The sequence below is a fragment of the Somniosus microcephalus genome, chromosome 6 (genome assembly GCF_052327205.1).
Source record: "Somniosus microcephalus isolate GS21.2 chromosome 6, FLI_Smic_1.0, whole genome shotgun sequence".
Classification (NCBI taxonomy): domain Eukaryota; kingdom Metazoa; phylum Chordata; class Chondrichthyes; order Squaliformes; family Somniosidae; genus Somniosus; species Somniosus microcephalus.
This window is the reverse complement of record NC_140992.1, coordinates 279,290,509-279,311,863: the sequence shown is the minus strand read 5'-3', so window position 1 is coordinate 279,311,863 and position 21,355 is coordinate 279,290,509. Positions and strand designations below refer to the sequence as shown.

General features: G+C 53.2%; 1 protein-coding gene across 3 annotated transcripts in view; it reads left to right on the top strand.

The window, feature by feature from the left end:
* Positions 1 to 18,448, top strand: part of cebpg (CCAAT enhancer binding protein gamma) — a 43,875-nt gene extending 25,427 nt beyond the window's left edge. For all 3 annotated transcript variants that reach the window (XM_085991903.1, XM_085991902.1, XM_085991904.1), the window contains exon 2: positions 15,069 to 18,448. In XM_085991903.1, coding sequence (XP_085848029.1) covers positions 15,195 to 15,680 — 486 coding nt within the window. In that variant the 5' untranslated portion in view covers positions 15,069 to 15,194 and the 3' untranslated portion in view covers positions 15,681 to 18,448. The remainder of the gene's footprint in view (positions 1 to 15,068) is intronic.
* Positions 18,449 to 21,355: the final 2,907 nt, after the last annotated feature.

Below are 21,355 nucleotides of genomic sequence, written 5' to 3'. Positions count from 1 at the left end.
GACTGAGATGAGAAGAAATTTCTTCACACAGAGGGTGGTGAATCTTTGGAATTCTCTACCCCAGAGGGCTGTGGAGGCTCAGTCATTGGGTATATTCAAAACAGAAGTCGATAGATTTCTGACTAGTAAAGGCATCAAGGGATATGGCGATAGGGCCGGTGAATGGAGTTGAGGCAGAAGATCAGCCATGATCTCATTGAATGGCGGAGCAGGCTCGAGGGGCCGAATGGCCGACTCCTGCTCCTATTTCTTATGTTCTTACGTCCAGAAGTGTGAAATTATTCATTTTGGTTGGAAGAGCGAGCAGAAGCAATATATACTAAATGGTACAATTTGAAAGGGGGCGCAGGACCCAAGAGACCTGGGGGTGTACGTACACAAGTCCTTGATGGTGGCAGGACAAGTCGAGAAGGCTGTTTTAAAAAAAAAAAAAACATACAGGAAGGATCCTGGGCTTTATTAATAGAGGCAGAGAGTGCAGAAGCAAGGGAGTGATGCTAAAGCTGTATAAACCACTGGTTCGGCCCCAGCTGGAGTACTGTGTCCAATTCTGGGCACCGCACTTTAGGAAGGATGTCAAGGCCTGGGAGAGGGTGAAGAGATTTACTAGAATGGTACCAGGAATGGGGGACTTCAGTTATAGGGAGAAGCTGGGATTGTTCTCCTTGGAGAAGATAAGGTTAAGGGAAGATTTACAGGAAACTTTTTTATCCGGGACCGACGTGGTGCCGGTTCATCAAAAATTCCGGATAACCGCGAGCTATAGTAAAAGATACGGAGAACTGACAGCTCCGTATAAAGCAACAAACCCTATTGCTTAGCAACAGCTTCAGAACAATGTCCACAAGTTGCAAGCGTCTCTGTAGCTTAGCAACAGCTGCAGCCAAACCCTTGCCTTCCTGCATTTGTTGCTGTGCAAGTAATAAAAGTTACCTGAACCGACTCCTGAATTTTGCCGGTTAACTGACATTTCTGGTTATTTAGGTGCTGGTAAATCGAAAGTTTCCTGTAATCGAGGTGTTCAAACTCTTGAATGTTTTTGATCGAGTAAATAAGGAGAAACTGTTTCCACTGGCAGGAGGGTCGATAACCAGAGGACACGGATTTAAGGTGATTGGCAAAAGAACCAGAGGGGAGATGAGGAAACATTTTTTAACAGACAGCTTCATGGTCACTTTTACTGATCCCAGCTTTTTAAAAACTGAATTCAAATTCTCAAACTGCCAGAGCGAGACTGGAACTCACATTCTCCCGATTATTAATCTAGGCCTTTGGATTATTAGTCCAGTAATGTAACCACTACACTACCATACCTGATGCACTAGGCATCCCAGTAATATGAGACAGGCCAGACGGACCAGTGGGCCTTTGCTCCTATGCTCTAGTCTTCAAGTCCCTCCATGTTTTGTACCTTCCCACTCCCGCACCTTTCAGCCCCCTGACTGGCTTCCTGTGAGTCTACCCCACTCTGTGTCCAGCATTGGTGGCGGAGCCTTCAGCTGCCATGGCCCAACTCTCTGGCACTCCCTCCCTCGACCCAGCCACCTTTCTTCCATTCCTCCTTTTTAAAACCTCCTCAAAATCCACCTTTTTTTGCCCCAGCACCCATCACCCTTCCTAAGCTATCTCCCATGGCCCAGCCGCTGTGCTCATTATTCCTTTGTGAAACACCTTGAGGCAACTTTTATGTCAAAGGCTGTTGTTCTAAATACAAGTTGAACGAGGTATGTTGTGACTGATTGTTACAAGTTTCTCAAAGTGAAGTAATTGCAGTTGCTGCCACCTCGGCACTGCTCGTTGGCTATTGCCTTTCCCGAGGCTGGCATTGTGGATGTTTCAAACTGAAGAAGGCACTTTGCAAACTCCCTGCTATGATTCATCTCCCTCCTACTTTCCAGCTGATGCCTTAGCTCAGTGAGAGTATAAAGAGAACAGCTGCTTAGAAACTGTAATATTGTTATGTTTTAGGAACTGCCTTTATATTGGCAGCATTGACTTCTGAGGGTTGATTTTTGCCTACTCGTGGAGCCGCCTATTTGAAATTCTGGGCGCACTGTATTGCTGCCACTTGTCAGACTGTAATCGGTGTTTGTGTGCATCCCTGGCAAATACTGGTTCAATTTTTAACGTTAGCAGAGTTGAGGTGTCGGGCAGCGTTTCGCTGCTGCTTAACAAAAAAGATTAGTATGAAAGTTTTCAGTTTTCTGTGCATTCGGTGGGAATCTGAAGCAGTCTGAGCTCGTGTGTTCACGCAGTCTCACTGCCCTACGAGCAATCGCGGGCCTCCGATTGGGTGGACCTGAGCACACAAGGTGCCAGCTTCTCTCCCCAGTCCGTGCCGTTAGCTTCTCCGGGCCACAGTGCGCGGAGGGGCGTTACAGTTGGTCTCGGTTCCCCTGCTGTAGCAAGGGGACAAATCAGACCGTGTTCCTGCTCCTGATTACGATCCAGTGACCCCCGCTAGAAAATCCACCTGTGTGGGCATGGGCGAGAATGGGACAGGTCTTGGCTGAGGCCCCCATGGTTGAACAGCCAGTAGCATTCATTGCCTCGGCTTGCACTTGAATAGTCACCACTCGGGTGAAGAGCTATAAGCCCCCCCATCCGTATCCTCAGACACCCCCTCAACCTCACCATCTCTCCAGGCCGCCCTGAACTACCACTAACCAAACTGACCTCTGTTAGCACGGTCAGCCTCCTCCAATCGCACTCTGACCACCTGCCCCTGGGGAGTGGGGGGACTTCCCACAAGTTCACTCTCAAAACTCCCTGTCCTCTGGCCCGCCTTAGACCGTCACACTTCTTGTTGAACTCAAACTATTCCATTGCTTCATGATTTTTAACCCTCCTCACAAATCGACCACCACCGTCTCCCCCTGGTAGAGACCCCATCTCCACTCCCTCACGTCCGACACCTGCGAGCTCAGCCGTGTCTAATCAGCTGACAGATTTGGTTCTACCATGTTGAGCCCATTCTCCTCCTCGGCCAAAAGCATCTGCAACTTCAGGATCACCCTGCAGGGCAAGATCAGTCCCTGGCTCTCCCTTACAACGAGCTGCCTTCTAGCCCGTCCTTCTGGCCTCAGTAGACTAGACTCTGATTGTGGCTGTTGTAGTCTCTGAGCTGTAGCGACTGTCCCTGGGTGTTTCAGACTGGTCCCTATTTCATTGAAATAAAAACAGAAAATGCTGGAAATACTCAGCAGGTCAGGGCAGCATCTGTGGAGAGAGAAACAGAGTTCACGTTTCAGGTCGATGACCTTTCGTCAGAACTGGAAAAACTTTGTCAGAACCTATTTCAATGAAGCTGATTTCGTTGCCTACTAGGATGTACAGGAAACTCTCTTTTAACTGGCACCTAAATATCCGGAAATCTCTCTTAACCGGCAAAATTCAGGAGTAGGTTCAGGTATGTTTTACTATATATTAGTGGCCGTGTAACCGGGGCTCCTGCACCTGTGGCCGTGTAACTGGGGTTCCTGGATCTGTGGCCGTGTAACCGGGGCTCCTGCACCCGTGGCCGTGTAACCGGGGCTCCTGCACCCGTGGCCGTGTAACCGGGGCTCCTGCACCCGTGGCCGTGTAACCGGGGCTCCTGCACCCGTGGCCGTGTAACCGGGGCTCCTGCACCCGTGGCCGTGTAACCGGGGCTCCTGCACCCGTGGCCGTGTAACCGGGGCTCCTGCACCCGTGGCCGTGTAACCGGGGCTCCTGCACCCGTGGCCGTGTAACCGGGGCTCCTGCACCCGTGGCCGTGTAACCGGGGCTCCTGCACCCGTGGCCGTGTAACCGGGGCTCCTGCACCCGTGGCCGGGGCTCCTGCACCCGTGGCCGTGTGGCCGGGGCTCCTGCACCCGTGGCCGTGTGGCCGGGGCTCCTGCACCCGTGGCCGTGTGGCCGGGGCTCCTGCACCCGTGGCCGTGTGGCCGGGGCTCCTGCACCCGTGGCCGTGTGGCCGGGGCTCCTGCACCCGTGGCCGTGTGGCCGGGGCTCCTGCACGTGTGGCCGGGGCTCCTGTGGCCGTGTGGCCGGGGCTCCTGTGGCCGTGTGGCCGGGGCTCCTGCACCCGTGGCCGTGTGGCCGGGGCTCCTGCACCCGTGGCCGTGTGGCCGGGGCTCCTGCACCCGTGGCCGTGTGGCCGGGGCTCCTGCACCCGTGGCCGTGTGGCCGGGGCTCCTGCACGTGTGGCCGGGGCTCCTGCACCCGTGGCCGTGTGGCCGGGGCTCCTGCACCCGTGGCCGTGTGGCCGGGGCTCGTGGCCGTGTGGCCGGGGCTCCTGCACCCGTGGCCGTGTGGCCGGGGCTCCTGCACCCGTGGCCGTGTGGCCGGGGCTCCTGCACCCGTGGCCGTGGCTCCTGCACCCGTGGCTCCTGCACCCGTGGCCGGGGCTCCTGCACCCGTGGCCGGGGCTCCTGCACCCGTGGCCGGGGCTCCTGCACCCGTGGCCGGGGCTCCTGCACCCGTGGCCGGGGCTCCTGCACCCGTGGCCGTGTGGCCGGGGCTCCTGCACCCGTGGCCGTGGCTCCTGCACCCATGGCCGTGCGGCCGGGGCCGGGGCTCCCGCACCCGCGGCCGTGTATGGGGCTCTCGTACCTTGGTAAGTATACCTCTCTGTAATCCGGACTTTTTGATCAACCGGCACCACGCTGGTCCCGTCGATGCCGGATAAAAAAGAGTTTCCTGTACAGAGGACAATAACTCCTCTCTGTGTTGCACACTGGCCGGGTGGAGCAGAGTCCAGTGTATGTACCCAGCATGGTTTTTCACATGGTATTATCCAAAAACTGCAGTACAGCTGAATTGTTTACTCCACGAGTTACTGGGTCATGAGGGAGTTGTCATTCTCACGAGTGTCCTGATATAAATCCTGTTTCTTGGTTCCCGGGGAAGTTCAGTAACTTTCATGATACAAGTTTTCTTCAGGTCAGTATCTGAGCTCAGAACTGTGAAAGATTCAGGCTTTTCTGCTTCGTTTAGCAAAACATTCCTAAGGTGTGTGCGCGCGTGTTGACCTGCGGTACCTGGAGATTGTACGGTAGAATTTATGTTGCGAGCTGTTCATTTTAAAATGCATTAGTTATGTGAGTCAAACTAGAGAGATGTGAAATTTTACTTAATGAGCGGCAGTTAAATCTCACTGTCTGCAAAGGCTGGTGACTATTTCCGAATTTTAGAAGTTTTTTAAAGTTTCCAAGTATGTGCGGCAGCTGGTAAGTTTTTAAACTTGGCTTCCTATTGGGTGAGTGCAGTGAGTGCAACAGTGTAAGATTACCTTGTGCAGGTGGTCCTCTGCCCCGAGCTCTGGGGTTTTTTGCAGATCTGAAACCGAAACCAGTTGACATCAATGCGCTCTCTAGATGATTGACATTTAAAGTTGTTGTGATCTGGAATGTGCTGCCTCAAAGGGCGGTGGAAGCAGATTCAGTAAAACTTTCCAAAGGGGAATTGGAGAAAATACTTGCAGGGCTACGGGGAAAGAGCAAGGGGGAGTGGGACTAATTGTGTAGCTCTTTGAAAGTGCCGGCACAGGCACGATGGGCCGAATGGCCTCCTCCTGTGCGGTATCATTCTGTGATTTTATAAACAGTCTCCTCGGGAGTGGTTACTGTCAGGAGAGCCTCTTCTCATGAGCTAACATTGACGACTGGCTTTGAAACAAGTGTTTTGCTGTTGAAAAGCATTGATGGAAGGGGTGAGGCCTCGAGCGGGATTCACTTCTACTCTTCTCCGATGTGACATCCTGCGACTACTTTGATGGACCAACAAGGGTGAGGCTGGGTTGTCCCAGGGCCACCAAACAAGAATCAGCACCACTAATACAGGAAAGAAACACATGGCCCAATCAAACTAACAAACTCAACAGAAGCAGATAAAGTCCTGACAAAAGCAAATGGAACCTGGGCCACGGGCCACTGGGTGTTAGAGGCAGAAACGGCTCTCCCTGTTGTCACTGGGATTTCAGTGAAACATAACCGTGGGAGTGCGATGTGTTCGCACCCTGTCCACTTGAACTGTGGAAAAAATACCCAGCAGTATGATGCTAGACTAAAGCAGAAAATCCTGGAAACACTCAGCATTTCAGGCAGCTTCTGTGGAGAGAGAAACAGAGTTAACGTTTCAGGTTGATGACCCTTTGTCAGATCTAGTATGATTCTAGATCCTGCCCTTCGAAACGTAGGTTGTGTCCAGAGAGTATTTTGAGCTGTATAACTGTAGAGTGAAGTACTGGTGTTGGCCAATCGCTGGTGGTGAGAACAGTTTGAGATTTCTATATATAATAGATTACTTCATGGGTATGAGTGTCCAACCAGTTTGGTTCCCTTGTCGTGACATTAAGACGTGGCTGAGTGCACTGGACACAGCAATGACCGTGTTGCTGGTGATCTGTGCAAAGTGCTCCCCTAGCCAAGTTGTTCCAATTCCACTGTGGCGTTGGCATCTGTCTGACAATGTGGAAGATTACCCAGGTATGTCCTAGCCATAAAGAACAGGATAAATATAACATGGCCAATTATCGCCCAATCAACCTCCTCCCAATCATCAGGAAAGTGAGGGAAGGAGACATCAGTGAGGAAATCGAGCAATACCTTCTCGGCTCAGATTCCACCAGAACCACTCTCCTCCAGACTGGATCCAGAGATTGACCCAAGATGTGACTCTGTCTGCTCGTGACATCAAGGCAGCATTTGACAGAGTATGGCATCAAGGAGCACGAACAAAACTGAGGTTGATGTGGGTCAAAGGGAAATCCCTCCAATGGTTGGAGACATACCTGACGCAAAGCATGATTGTTGATCAGTCATCACACTCCCGGGGCATTGCCGCAGGAGTTCCTGAGGGAGATGCCCACGGCCCAACCATCTTCAGCTGCTTCATTAATGACCTTCCGTCTGTCATAATGTCAGGAGTGGGGCTGTTGGCTCACGATTCCACAGCGTTCAGCTCCATTCACAACTCCTCCGATAATGAGGGTGCCATGGCAACCTACAGGGGACCTGGATAATATCCAGACTTAGACTGACGTGGGAAATACATCATCGGTTACAACCGCTAGAAGAGTAGGAAGGCAGACTGGATGGACATGCTGTGTTTTCCCGTCTTTAGATTGTCCGTGTTTCTATAAATTTTCAAAGTGGTGATGGAGAGGTGGGCACTGGGCTGTAGTGTACGGTGTACCCGGGGAGAGGTGGGCACTGGGCTGTAGTGTACGGTGTACCTGGGGAGAGGCGGGCACTGGGCCGTAGTGTACGGTGTACCCGGGGAGAGGTGGGCACTGGGCTGCAGTGTACGGTGTACCCGGGGAGAGGTGGGCACTGGGCTGCAGTGTACGGTGTACCCGGGGAGAGGTGGGAACTGGGCTGCAGTGTACGGTGTACCCGGGGAGAGGTGGGCACTGGGCTGCAGTGTACGGTGTACCCGGGGAGAGGTGGGCACTGGGCTGCAGTGTACGGTGTACCCGGGGAGAGGTGGGCACTGGGCTGCAGTGTACGGTGTACCCGGGGAGAGGTGGGCACTGGGCTGCAGTGTACGGTGTACCCGGGGAGAGGTGGGCACTGGGCTGCAGTGTACGGTGTACCCGGGGAGAGGTGGGCACTGGGCTGTAGTGTACGGTGTACCCGGGGAGAGGTGGGCACTGGGCTGCAGTGTACGGTGTACCCGGGGAGAGGTGGGCACTGGGCCGTAGTGTACGGTGTACCCGGGGAGAGGTGGGCACTGGGCTGTAGTGTACGGTGTACCCGGGGAGAGGTGGGCACTGGGCTGCAGTGTACGGTGTACCCGGGGAGAGGTGGGCACTGGGCCGCAGTGTACGGTGTACCCGGGGAGAGGTGGGCACTGGGCCGTAGTGTACGGTGTACCCGTGGAGAGGTGGGCACTGGGCTGCAGTGTACGGTGTACCCGGGGAGAGGTGGGCACTGGGCCGTAGTGTACGGTGTACCCGGGGAGAGGTGGGCACTGGGCCGTAGTGTACGGTGTACCCGGGGAGAGGTGGGCACTGGGCTGCAGTGTACGGTGTACCCGGGGAGAGGTGGGCACTGGGCTGCACTGTCGGAGGGGCTGTGCTGAGGGAGTGCTGCAGGTGCTGTCTTTCGGATGAGACATTAAACCGAGGCCCCGCCTGTCCCCTCAGGTGGACGTACAATATCCCACGGCCACCATTCGAAGAGCAGCGAAGTTATCCCCAGTGTTCTGGCCAATATTTATCCCTCAATCAACATCACTAAAAACAGATTAACTGATCATTTATCTCGTTGCTGTTGTTGAGATCTTGCGCTCTCTCTGTGGCTCGGTGTCAAATTCTGTCTGAGAATCGCTCCTGTGAAGCGCCTTGGGACGTTTTACTACGTTAAAGGCGCTATATAAATCCACATTGTTGTTCCCGTTTTCAAACAGAAAGTGGAATACTGTAGTTGCAAGAATGGGTTTATTTTTATTAAATGCACAGGGCTCTTGAGAGTAATTCCCAATTAACAGTACTTGTTTTGTGCATTGGTTTGAATGCGCTGCAGGAAAAAGGATCTCGGGCCAATATATTAGTCTGCTGCTGCCAAGCACTTTTTTATATTGGTTTTGTGCCGTACGAGTAAAATTCTCATCCTTGTTTTCAAATCCCTCCATGGCCTCGCCCCTCTCTCTGTGTTATGTCCTCCAGCACCACAACCCTCCGAGATCTCTGCACTCTTCCAATTCTGGCCTCCTGTGTATCCCCGATTTTCATCGCTCTGCGATTGGCCGCCTTGCCTTCAGCTGCCTGGGCCCCAAGCTCTGGAACTACCTCTCTACCTCTCCTTTAAAAAGAAAGACTTGCGTTTATCTCGCACCTTTCACAACCTCGGGATGCCCCACCGCGCTTTACAGCAAATGAAGTAATGTAGCAAACATGGCAGGCAATTTGTGCTTCCACAAACAGCAATGTGATATTGAACAGATAATCTGTTTTTGTGATGCAGTACTGTCCCTCCGACACAGCCGCGCTCCCTCAGTACTGTCCCTCCGACACAGCCGCGCTCCCTCAGTACTGTCCCTCCGACACAGCCGCGCTCCCTCAGTACTGCCCCTCCGACACAGCCGCGCTCCCTCAGTACTGCCCCTCCGACAGTGCGGCGCTCCCTCAGTACTGCCCCTCCGACACAGCCGTGCTCCCTCAGTACTGCTCCTCCGACACAGCCTCGCTCCCTCAGTACTGCCCCTCCGACAGTGCGGCGCTCCCTCAGTACTGCCCCTCCGACAGTGCGGCGCTCCCTCAGTACTGCCCCTCCGACACAGCCGCGCTCCCTCAGTACTGCCCCTCCGACAGTGCCGCGCTCCCTCAGTACTGCCCCTCCGACAGTGCGGCGCTCCCTCAGTACTGCCCCTCCGACAGTGCGGCGCTCCCTCAGTACTGCCCCTCCGACAGTGCGGCGCTCCCTCAGTACTGCCCCTCCGACAGTGCGGCGCTCCCTCAGTACTGCCCCTCCGACAGTGCGGCGCTCCCTCAGTACTGCCCCTCCGACAGTGCGGCGCTCCCTCAGTACTGCCCCTCCGACAGTGCGGCGCTCCCTCAGTACTGCCCCTCCGACAGTGCGGCGCTCCCTCAGTAGTGCGGCGCTCCCTCAGTACTGCCCCTCCGACAGTGCCGCTCTCCCTCAGTACTGCCCCTCCGACAGTGCGGCGCTCCCTCAGTACTGCCCCTCCGACAGTGCGGCGCTGACTGGGTGCGAGTTAGGACACGGGGCAGTGAGCACAGGGGGCGATGGGTGAACGGGACTGGGTGCGAGTTAGGACACGGGGCAGTGAGCACAGGGGGCGAGGGGTGAACGGGACTGGGTGTGAATTAGGACACGGGGCAGTGAGCACGGGGTAATGGGTGAACGGGACTGGGTGTGTGTTAGGACACGGGGCAGGGGGCGATGGGTGAACGGGACTGGGTGTGAGTTAGGACACGGGGCAGTGAGCACGGGGCGATGGGTGAACGGGACTGGGTGTGTGTTAGGACACGGGGCAGGGGGCGATGGGTGAACGGGACTGGGTGTGAGTTAGGACACGGGGCAGTGAGCACAGGGGGTGATGGGTGAACGGGACTGGGTGTGAGTTAGGACACGGGGCAGTGAGCACAGGGGGTGATGGGTGAACGGGACTGGGTGAGAGTTAGGACACGGGGCAGTGAGCACGGGGTGATGGGTGAACGGGACTGGGTGCGAGTTAGGACACGGGGCAGTGAGCACGGGGTGATTGGTGAACGGGACTGGGTGTGAGTTAGGACACGGGGCAGTGAACACGGGGTGATGGGTGAACGGGACTGGGTGTGAGTTAGGACACGGGGCAGTGAGCACAGGGGGTGATGGGTGAACGGGACTTGGTGCGAGTTAGGACACGGGGCAGTGAGCACAGGGGGTGATGGGTGAACGGGACTGGGTGTGAGTTAGGACACGGGGCAGTGAGCACAGGGGGTGATGGGTGAACGGGACTGGGTGTGAGTTAGGACACGGGGCAGTGAGCACAGGGGGTGATGGGTGAACGGGACTGGGTGTGAGTTAGGACACGGGGCAGCTGGGTTTTGGATCAGCTCAAGTTTACTGAGGGTGGAAGATAGGCGGCCAGCCATGAATGTGTTGGAATAGTCGAGTCTGGAGATAACAAAGGCCTGGATGAAGGTTTCAGCAGCAGATGAGCTGAGGCAGGGGTGGAGACAGGCGATGTTACGGAGGTGGAAATAGGCGGTCTTAGTGATGCTGCGGATATGTGGTCGGAAGCTGAGCTGAGGGTCAAATAGGACACGGGGATAATGTCAGCTGGAGTATGTTTGATGCAGTAACATGTCACAAGCTCTACAGGAATACGGCTGTCTTCTCAACCCTGAGATTTCTCCGGGTCGTGCCAGGGATTTTGATCAAGTGGAACGTGTGTGTGAAGTACTTGCTGCTCATCCCTTTTCCAATTTCCCTTTTGCTCTGCAGTCACTAAGTATTCAGGTCTGGGCATGAAACAGTATCAAAGCTGCGTGACTCCTTTCCAACAGGAGAATGTGCTGCCAACAGAGCCCCAGAGAACAGCAGCCAAGCTTAAACTGAAATATTGCTTTTCTTAAATTGATTTTTCATCTTCCCTTTTCTGCCAATTTTCTCTTTCCCACCCCCCCCTCATTTCCCAAAGGCGCTGACTCCTTGCGTTCTGACTGAGCGTTCTATGGGTATGCTGTGCAGGAAGTAGCAGCGATGACCTCCTACAACACTGTTAAATGCCAAAAAGGCCTTGTGCGATGTTGACAATACTGCGCTGGGTCTTTTGCCTTTAACGCGCTCAGTGAGAATTCTGGAGCCTCACGTTCTGCTTGAGCTGCCCAGGTGGGGTGGAATCGAGGGATAACTCAAACAACAACTTCTATAACCCCTTTAATGTCAAAACATCCCAAGGCACTACACAGAAGCATTATCAGACAAAAAATGGACACCGAGCCAATTGGGGAGATGTTAGGACAGGTGACCAGATTTTAAGGAGCGTCTTAAAGGAGGAGAGAGAGGCGGAGAGATGCCGAGGTATAGGGAGATAATTCCAGAGCTTCGGGCCCATGCTATTATTGAGAAACCAGGTGAGTGGCCAAGACCCACGGTGCCGCACCACGAGGAGGAGAGAAGGCGAGATCGGCAGTCATTAGGTGGCGCCTAACTTGGGGTTTAATAGCCTGCGGAGTGGGGGAGGAAAGGAACCCTGAGGGAAGGGAGCAATTTGAGGTGCTGGTGGGAAGGAATGAGTTTGAGAATTGATTTCAACCTAGTGAGGTTTTACGTAGGTGGTGGACTCGGAGCTCAGCGGATCGACAGAGTAAAGTTCAGAATTAACCAAAAAAAAACCAAGCATAACACAGTATAAATTGTGCCTTCTGAACACAGGCGTGACCGATACCAGTTGGATGTTATACAGTCAACATAAAGATAACAGCTGGTTAACAGTGAAGGACAGGCAAATGAGTAAATACTAGGTTTAAAGAAAAAAGAAAGACTTGCATTTATATAGCGCCTTTCTCGACCTCAGGACGTCCCAAAGTGCTTTACAGCCAATGAAGTACTTTTTGAAGTGTAGTCACTGTTGTAATGTGGGAAACGCGGAAGCCAATTTGTCACAGCAGGCTCCCACAAACAGCAATGTGATAAATGACCAGAGAATCTGTTTTAGGTATTGGTTCTGGGATAAATATTGGCCAGGACACCGGGGATAACGCCCCTGCTCTTCCAATTGTGCCGTGGGATCCTTTGCATCCACCTGAGAGAGCAGACGGGGCCTCGGTTTAAAGTCTCATCTGAAAGACGGCACCTCCGACAGTGCAGCACTCCCTCAGTACTGCACTGGACTTTCCGCCTGGATTATGGGCTCGGGTCTCTGGAGTGGGACTTGAACCCACGACCTTCTGACTCGGGAACGAGAGTGCGACCCACTGAGCCACGGTTTGAACCCTAATCTGGACAGCGTTAATTAATCTCAGCCAGGGTAGAGGTCCGGGCAGTAAACTTGGCCGTAGAAACACTTGGTTAGTCAAGGGAAAACTCCTCCAGATCGCTAACCGTGGCTAATGGTAGGAGTGAATGGGGTAGGTGGCTGTTGCTGTAATTTCTTGCCCCTCCCCTCCCAGTCAAATAGCCTGCAAGACCAAGGCTGGCGTGAAGCACCAGACAATGTTTGTGTAATCGCACCGCAGTGAGGGGCCTGGGACCCTCCGTGTCCCCCCCCACCCAGTGAGGGGCCTGGGACCCTCCGTGTCCCCCCCCCCCCCCCCAGTGAGGGGCCTGGGACCCTCCGTGTCCCCCCCCCACCCAGTGAGGGGCCTGGGACCCTCCGTGTCCCCCCCCACCCAGTGAGGGGCCTGGGACACTCCGTCTCCCCCCCCCCCCCAGTGAGGGGCCTGGGACACTCCGTCTCCCCCCCCCCCCAGTGAGGGGCCCGGGACCCTCCGTCTCCTGTGAGGGGCCTGGGACCGTTCCCCCCCCCCCCCCCCAGTGAGGGGCCCGGGACCCTCCGTCCCCCCCCAGTGAGGGGCCCGGGACCCTCCGTCTCCTGTGAGGGGCCCGGGACCCTCCGTCCCCCCCAGTGAGGGGCCCGGGACCCTCCGTCCCCCCCCAGTGAGGGGCCCGGGACCCTCCGTCTCCAGTGAGGGGTGGTACTGCGGTTTGTTTGTGTGTTTTGGTAACTCCGCCGTGCCCGCCCACTCCAGACGGGTAAGTGTTGGGGAGGAGGCTCTGTTGCCATTTCATGCCCGAACCTGACTCTATCGGAGCAGCGATCTTGTTCCCAGTCTGCGGTTTGGGTGCTTTGTTTTGATTTATTGAAGATATTCATTCCTGAATATTGAAAAACAGTCGTGGAAACTTTTTTTTAATGATAAGTGAAGGGGGGGGAGAACTGTAAAACTGCTGGGGTAGTTTGAGAAGTTGCATTGCTTGCAGGCAGCGCCACTTACACAGGACACTGGTCTGGAGCACTACCTGCTCTCTGCACCAATAATCAAACCCAAAACCAGTGCCTGGGGCAGTAATCTTCGATCGGAGAGATGTTGGAGTCACCTTTAACAGGCCAAACTGCCTCACAGCACAGCTGCTCACTGCCTGAGTAAACACACACTGGAGCTAGTTAGTGCAGCGGGTGGTGACTGTAACATTACTGTACCGACTAACATTACACACACTCCAGTAACTGGGCAAAGTTTGCGTCTGAATCGGCAGCAAGGGGCGGCCTTGGCAATGTTTTTAAAATTAAGTATATGGTTAAGAAAAGCTTTAAATTTTCTACTGTGAAGGAGAAACCTCGCAGTTTTCCTGGCCATTTCTTCCCGGTGCCTTCCCACAGATTACCAGATTTATTCAACAACAACTACTTGTATTTATATAGCGCCTTTAACGTAGTAAAACGTTCCCAGGAACTTCACAGGAATATTGTAAGACTAAAAAAATTTGACACCGAGCCACATGATAAATTAGGGCAGGTGACCAAAAGCTTGGTCAAAGAGGTAGGTTTTAAGGAGCGTCTTAAAGGAGGAAAGAGAGGTAGCGAGGCGGAGAGGTTTAGGCAGGGAATTCCAGAGCTTGGGGCCTCGGCAGCTGAAGGCACGGCCGCCAATGGTGGAGTGATTATAATCAGGGATGCTCAAGAGGGCAGAATTAGAGGATATCTCGGGGGTTGTGGGGCTGAAGGAGATTACAGAGATAGGGAGGGGCGAGGACATGAGATTTGAAAACAAGGATGAGAATTTTGAAATCGAGGTGCTGCTTAATCAGGAGCCAATGTAGGTCAGCGAGCACAGTGGGTGATGGGCGAACGGGACTTGGTGCGAGTTAGGACACGGGCAGCTGGGTTTTGGATGACCTCAAGTTTACGTAGGGTGGAATGTGGGAGGCCAGCCAGGAGTGCGTTGGAATAGTCGAGTCTAGAGGTAACAAAGGCATGGATGAGGGTTTCAGCAGCGGATGAGCTGAGGCAGGGGCGGAGACGGGCAATGATAGAGGTGGAAATAGGCGGTCTTAGTTATGCTGCGGATATGTGGTCGGAAGCTCATTTCAGGGTTAAATATGACACCAAGGTTGCGAACAGTGTGGTTCAGCCTCAGACAAATGTTAGGGAGAGGGATGGAGTCAGTGGCTCGGGAACGGAGTTTGTGGCGGGGACCGAAAACAATGACTTCGGTCTTCTCAATATATAATTGGAGAAAATTTCTGCTCATCCAGAACTGGGTGACGATTTAGAGACTGTGGAGGGGTCGAGAGAAGGCTCAGCTAGAGGCCCATTTTTGGCTTTTATAATGCAGTCTTGCTAAACACACCAGACTGAGGATGCGAATGCTAGCATCTCTGTCTGTGTCTGACCCCCTCCCCTCCATCTGCACCCCTGTCCCTGTCCCACCCAGTACCTGCAATCCAGTACCAGTGATGTCCAAACAGCACTTTTAGCAACTTTAATTGAATAACCTGTCCCAAAGCTCTTCAGAGGAGATACCTCGATATAAAGCACGATCTGTAAAGGTGATGCCTGCGCCGGAGGCCCAGTCTCCATTTTGAGTGTTGTTGGTTTCTGTGCAGTCTTTTATCGTCTGTTCTTGTTTGTAGGTTGTGAGGATCTGTGCGTATCACAGTTCAGCTCCTGGGCCAGGTTTCTTCCACTGTTGGAGGAGTCGGCACTTCACCAGCCTGACGTGAAGAGAATCCAAACCATCAAGGGGGCCGCTGACACAAATGAGCACACGGTCTGTCATTTCCACTCACCCCAGAGAGAGCGCAGGTCAGAATGGAGTGAGCCGAGTGCAGCTCCAGACCAGCGGCAGCAGCGGCGGCGGTGTCGGTGTACAGCAAGTCCCGCAGCTCCATCTGCTCAGCCCCTCGGGGCCCGGCACGGCCATGGCGCCCAGCAAACCGAGCAAGAAGAACGCGGGCCACAGCAAGGAGAGCGAGGAGTACCGGCTGCGGCGGGAACGCAACAACATGGCGGTGCGGAAGAGCCGGTTAAAGAGCAAGCAGAAAGCTCAGGACACTCAGCAGCGAGTCGAGGAGCTGAAGGAGGAGAACGAGCGTCTGGAAGCAAAAATCAAACTGCTCAGCAAGGAGCTGAGCGTCTTAAAGGATTTGTTTCTTGAGCACGCGCATAGTTTCTCAGATAACGGGCACCCTCCCTTCACTGAAAACACTGGTTCTGGGCAGGAGTCTAACAACATGGAGCAGTAGGCAGCTCCGAGGGCTGACGGATGTCAGCCAGAGAAATTATATGGAAAGGGGTTTTGCTTTGAATTGTCTATTTTAATTTAAACATTTTTTTAAATGCATATATTTCTGCGGTTGGGAAGAGATCGTGTCCAGTGGGTGTTCGTGTCTGGGAACAATTCAGGTCTCCAAGCACTCTGAAAGCAGCAGTTTGCAGAATGGACTGTATATAAACTAGCCGCACACACAGACGGTAAACCACGCCCGACACTCGGACAGCACCAGCGCTGGTTAAACCACGCCCGGCACGCGGACAGCACCAGCGCTGGTTAAACCACGCCCGGCACTCGGACAGCACCAGCGCTGGTTAAACCGGCACGCGGACAGCACCAGCGCTGGTTAAACCACGCCCGGCACTCGGACAGCACCAGCGCTGGTTAAACCACGCCCGCCACACTCGGACAGCACCAGCGCTGGTTAAACCACGCCCGCCACACTCGGACAGCACCAGCGCTGGTTAAACCACGCCCGCCACACTCGGACAGCACCAGCGCTGGTTAAACCACGCCCGCCACACTCGGACAGCACCAGCGCTGGTTAAATGCAGGATCACTCTGGAGACTTGCTGCTACGTATCTTTCCCCATCCCCTGCGTTCCTCTGTTGTAGTCGAGGTATGATGGTGTGTACAAGCCTGTGGGTTTCCAGCTTTGTGCTGGGAAGTCTGCAATTTCACCCCATTCATTTTATTGGGTAGGTAACTTGTGATCTGGAGCGGGCAGAAGCAGAATGGTCTGACGCTGAGTACTGGGCTACTGATTTCAGAACGGGCAGTTAGGCTGATTAATGAAATACTGAGCAGGCCAGGCAAAATCCGAAGCAGAGAAGGCACGTTAGCATTATGGGTCGTCCTTTCATCACAAGCTGCACTTCTCTTGACCTAACGCAGAGGGGGTCTCGGTCTGAAGGGTCTTGCCTGAAACACGAGCCTATAGAGTCATAACAGCACAGAAGGAGGCCGTTCGGCCCATCGAGTCTGTGCCGGCTCTCTGCAGAGCAATCCAGTCAGTCCCATTCCCCCGCTCTATCCCCGTAGCCCTGCAAGTTTATTTCCCTCAAGTGCCTATCCAGTCTCCCCTCGAAAACATTGAGTCTCAGTTGCCGACAGCTCTCACTGGCTCTTTGTGGGTTTTTTAAAATTTCAGATTGCCAGCACTTGCCGTTTTGAGTTTGCTGGGAGCAGGAGTGCCGCGGTTCTGTTCCTGGGATAGTAATCCCGAGGGCGCCAGTTCAAATCCCACCATGGCAGTCTGAGAATTTGAAAACCGTTTATGAAAAAAAAGTTGCAAATAAAAAGCTGGTATCAGTAAAAGTGAAATGATTTAGAACCAGTATGCACTGTTTTAATATCGCCTCTTCATTGGGGCTGTGCGGAATCGCTCTGCTTTCCTGCAGAGCCCAGTGTTTCCGAGTCTGGCGCTAACAGCAGCTTCTAGTAACCGCCTCCAGCGCACAGCAGCCCGCCTGCCTGTCGCGTTCCGCTGACTCCATTCTTTTTGTCCCCGGGTGTCTCGGCCTCCCTTTCTTACCCACCTCGCCCTCCCCTTTGTCGCCCTGCTCTGTGAGCCATCGTCTGGCAGTGACAGCAATAAGTGAGAAGCCATCTGATGGGCCCCTGAATCACAAGCATGCAGCAGCGTGGAACTCCACCAGTCGAACTGCCCGAGTCTCCCTGCCCCTGGCCCGGTTACTGTACTCCCACCGCTTGATGGTAGCCTGTTCCCAGACAGCTATTACTTGTATAAAGCACCATTTATAAAGCTCTTTGCACACTTCACTTTATCCGTACCCACTCAGTGATGTCCGCATTGCCCAGACTGCACCAGAGACAGGGTCCAGACACTTCTTCCTCCTCCACATCCTCCCTCACTCACACCTACTGGGTGACCCTCACTAACAGAACCTGCACGGATGTGTCTCGGGCAGGTTCCTAAGCACTTCATATGCACAGGGTGATTTACGTTATTCTCAATTGGGCACAGCAAGATCCCACAAACAGCAGTGAGGTGAACGAGCTGTTTTGGTTGAGTGATAGCAGGAGAGTTCCCCACTCTTCTGTGAACAGTGCCGCAGGATCTTTAACATCCACCTCTGAAAGTGGCCACCACACGTCTTGCAGCACCCCCTCCGCCAGCCTAGACACTGTGTTCAGGCTTTGAGTGGGACTTGACCCCACACCTTGCTGACTCCGAGCTGCCTGTGCTGTCTGACACTTGTTTGAATAAATATTTTCTGATTCCCCCTCCCCAGGGTTGTCACTAGGATTCCGGGAGACTGTAACAGATAGGGGCAATTTTCATTCTCTTCTCACTTGAGCATCCAAAAGTACAATTGGAGATTTTGCCATTACAAATGTGGGTTGTGTTTGGAGAGAGTGTTTTGAGCTGTATAACAGGAGGGCGAATCACTGTTGGGCTCTCGGTGTAGTCTTGACAACTCGATGAGTACAAGAGTGAGGAAGTGATGCTTGAGATGGTCAGACCCCATCTGGGGTTCTGCTTTCATCTGTATCATGTCACCAGTTTAAACAGAATGGGTCTGAATACACTTAATAAGCCTAGTGACAACATTGACCCCAGGTGTAACCCCGTGGGTAAGAAGATAAACACTAACCGGCCCGGGCACGGGAATTTTAACCCTTCTGAGGATGGTGAGATTATTTGGGGGAGTGTGAATGGTAAGGGGAGGGCGGTCTGATGGGGGGATTATTTGGGAGAGTGTGAATGGTGAGGGGAGGGTGGTCTGATGGGGGGATTATTTGGGAGAGTGTGAATGGTGAGGGGAGGGCGGTCTGATGGGGGATTATTTGGGAGAGTGTGAATGGTGAGGGGAGGGTGGTCTGATGGGGGGGATTATTTGGGAGAGTGTGAATGGTGAGGGGAGGGCGGTCTGATGGGGGATTATTTGGGGGAGTGTGAATGGTGAGGGGGGAGCGGTCTGATGGGGGATTATTTGGGAGAGTGTGAATGGTGAGGGGGGAGCGGTCTGATGGGGGATTATTTGGGAGTGTGAATGGTGAGAGGGGAGCGGTCTGATGGGGGGATTATTTGGGAGTGTGAATGGTGAGGGGAGGGCGGTCTGATGGGGGATTATTTGGGGGAGTGTGAATGGTGAGGGGCGAGCGGTCTGATGGGGGATTATTTGGGGGAGTGTGAATGGTGAGGGGCGAGCGGTCTGATGGGGGGATTATTTGGGGGAGTGTGAATGGTGAGGGGCGAGCGGTCTGATGGGGGGATTATTTGGGGGAGTGTGAATGGTGAGGGGAGAGCGGTCTGATTGGGGGGATTATTTGGGAGTGTGAATGGTGAGGGGGGAGCGGTCTGATTGGGGGGATTATTTGGGGGAGTGTGAATGGTGAGGGGAGAGCGGTCTGATGGGGGATTATTTGGGGGAGTGTGAATGGTGAGGGGAGCGGTCTGATGGGGGATTATTTGGGGGAGTGTGAATGGTGAGGGGCGAGCGGTCTGATGGGGGGATTATTTGGGAGTGTGAATGGTGAGGGGGGAGCGGTCTGATTGGGGGGATTATTTGGGGGAGTGTGAATGGTGAGGGGAGAGCGGTCTGATGGGGGATTATTTGGGAGAGTGTGAATGGTGAGGGGAGGGCGGTCTGATGGGGGATTATTTGGGAGAGTGTGAATGGTGAGGGGGGAGCGGTCTGATGGGGGATTATTTGGGAGTGTGAATGGTGAGGGGAGCGGTCTGATGGGGGATTATTTGGGAGTGTGAATGGTGAGGGGAGGGCGGTCTGATGGGGGATTATTTGGGGGAGTGTGAATGGTGAGGGGAGAGCGGTCTGATGGGGGATTATTTGGGGGAGTGTGAATGGTGAGGGGCGCTCGCGGTCGGATGGGGGATTATTTGGGAGAGTGTGAATGGTGAGGGGCGCGCGGTCGGATGGCTCAGTTACTGAGCCACATTGCTCAGTGCAGCATGAATCCACACAGACCAGAAGGCTCCAGCTTTGATTTCTGGTCCCTGCTGATGTCAGCAGGCTGGAGTTGACCTCAGTGCCCTAGTTTTAAGCGGGGGGGGGGGGGGGGAAACATCGACTTGGCGGAGGTGCAGAGTCCCCTCGGACCCAGTAGGAGCGAGGGCTATTCCCGCCAGAAATCTGCCCAATCTGCTTTTTGTAAAAAAAAAAATCAGTTTAGAAACTGAGAGCGACGGATTTTTTTGGGATGTTTATGAAGCAAAGGCCAGTGGAGACTCGAAGGGTTAAAATACTCTGCTCTTGCCGCACATGCTACAGGACTTTTATGCAACCATGTTTTCCCTCCAGATGAGATTGAACAAAAGACTTACTGAGATTGGCAGTGAAAGTACTGCAGCTTGGAGTTTATTTTTCAAAGTCCAGTTTTATAAATGAACGCATTTTGCCCGATAGTATAGAGTTGAGTTTTGTAACGTGTAGATGAAATGTGTGTGTATGGGGTCCTGTGATAAAACGATGCTATATTATCAAATTGTTCTTTTTCCCTTGAAAAGAGGTGCGAATCGGTCTATTTTCTGCTGTGTTTGAAGGGGGACCTTGCGATGGTTGTTGAGAAATGGCATTTTGTGAAGCGAATTGTTGAAGGAGTATTGTACATTTTATAAATGTCCTGTACCAACCCGGATTACTGATGGTTTGGGGTCAGTCAGGGGCTGAGCAGAGCCCAGCATTGACAAAATAACTCAACCTGACCAAGGAGCAGAATTGGCCGACGATTGCCGAGTGAAGGAGCACCTGACGTTTGTTTAAATCGTGACTGAAGTGCAGCGAAACCTGTATAAACAGGCACTCCCCCAAAAACAGACACTTCATGATAACCAAAAACTTCTCCACAATGTCCAGCCCTCTCGACTGTCCAATTCTGGCTGGTTCCTTTTCGACAGACGACATTTTTCTCTGTTCTACTTCCTCTTTTGCCATCATGTCCTGAAAAGTATCTCTCTGATTTCTGGTCCGACAGATTCTGTCCCCTTCATCCCCACACAGGAGCCGCCTCAATTATGGCAAAACTGCACAAAAAATAATTGAATACAACGTTCTTTCTCAAATGCCCCCTCCCCTGGTGAGGAGTTTTGGTATCCTTCACTATTTCATGAAGTCAGGAAGTGCTCCTCTTAAAGTGGGTTGTTTTAAACCTTGTGTTAGAACCAAATGCTTTGCTGTGTAAATGCCTCATAGAAAGAATCCGAAATGTTAATGTGCGATATCAAATACCGGAATGAAATGCTCAGGAGACTTAGTGTTGAAAGATTTAAATCTCTTTACAGTTCTATTTTATACACTGTGTGCTGGTTAAAGCGAATACTGCAGTCTTCAGTTATAAGAATGGAGATTAAAATATTAATTCTTCCACAAGTGCGTCTCTGATATTGTTTGCAGTGTGGTTGTCCTAACGCAATGCTAGGATCCAGTGGAAGACACAAAGTAGCGGGGTCTGGACCAGTGATCAGGCCACTTCCAACAGTATATACAACAACTTGCATTTATATAGCGCCTTTAATGTAGTAAAACATCCCAAGACGCTTCACAGGAGCGATTTGACACCGAGCCACGTGCGATATTAGGGCAGATGACCAAAAGCTTGGTCAAAGAGGTAGGTTTTAAGGAGAGTCTTAAAGGAGGAAAGAGAGCTGGAGAGGTTTAGGG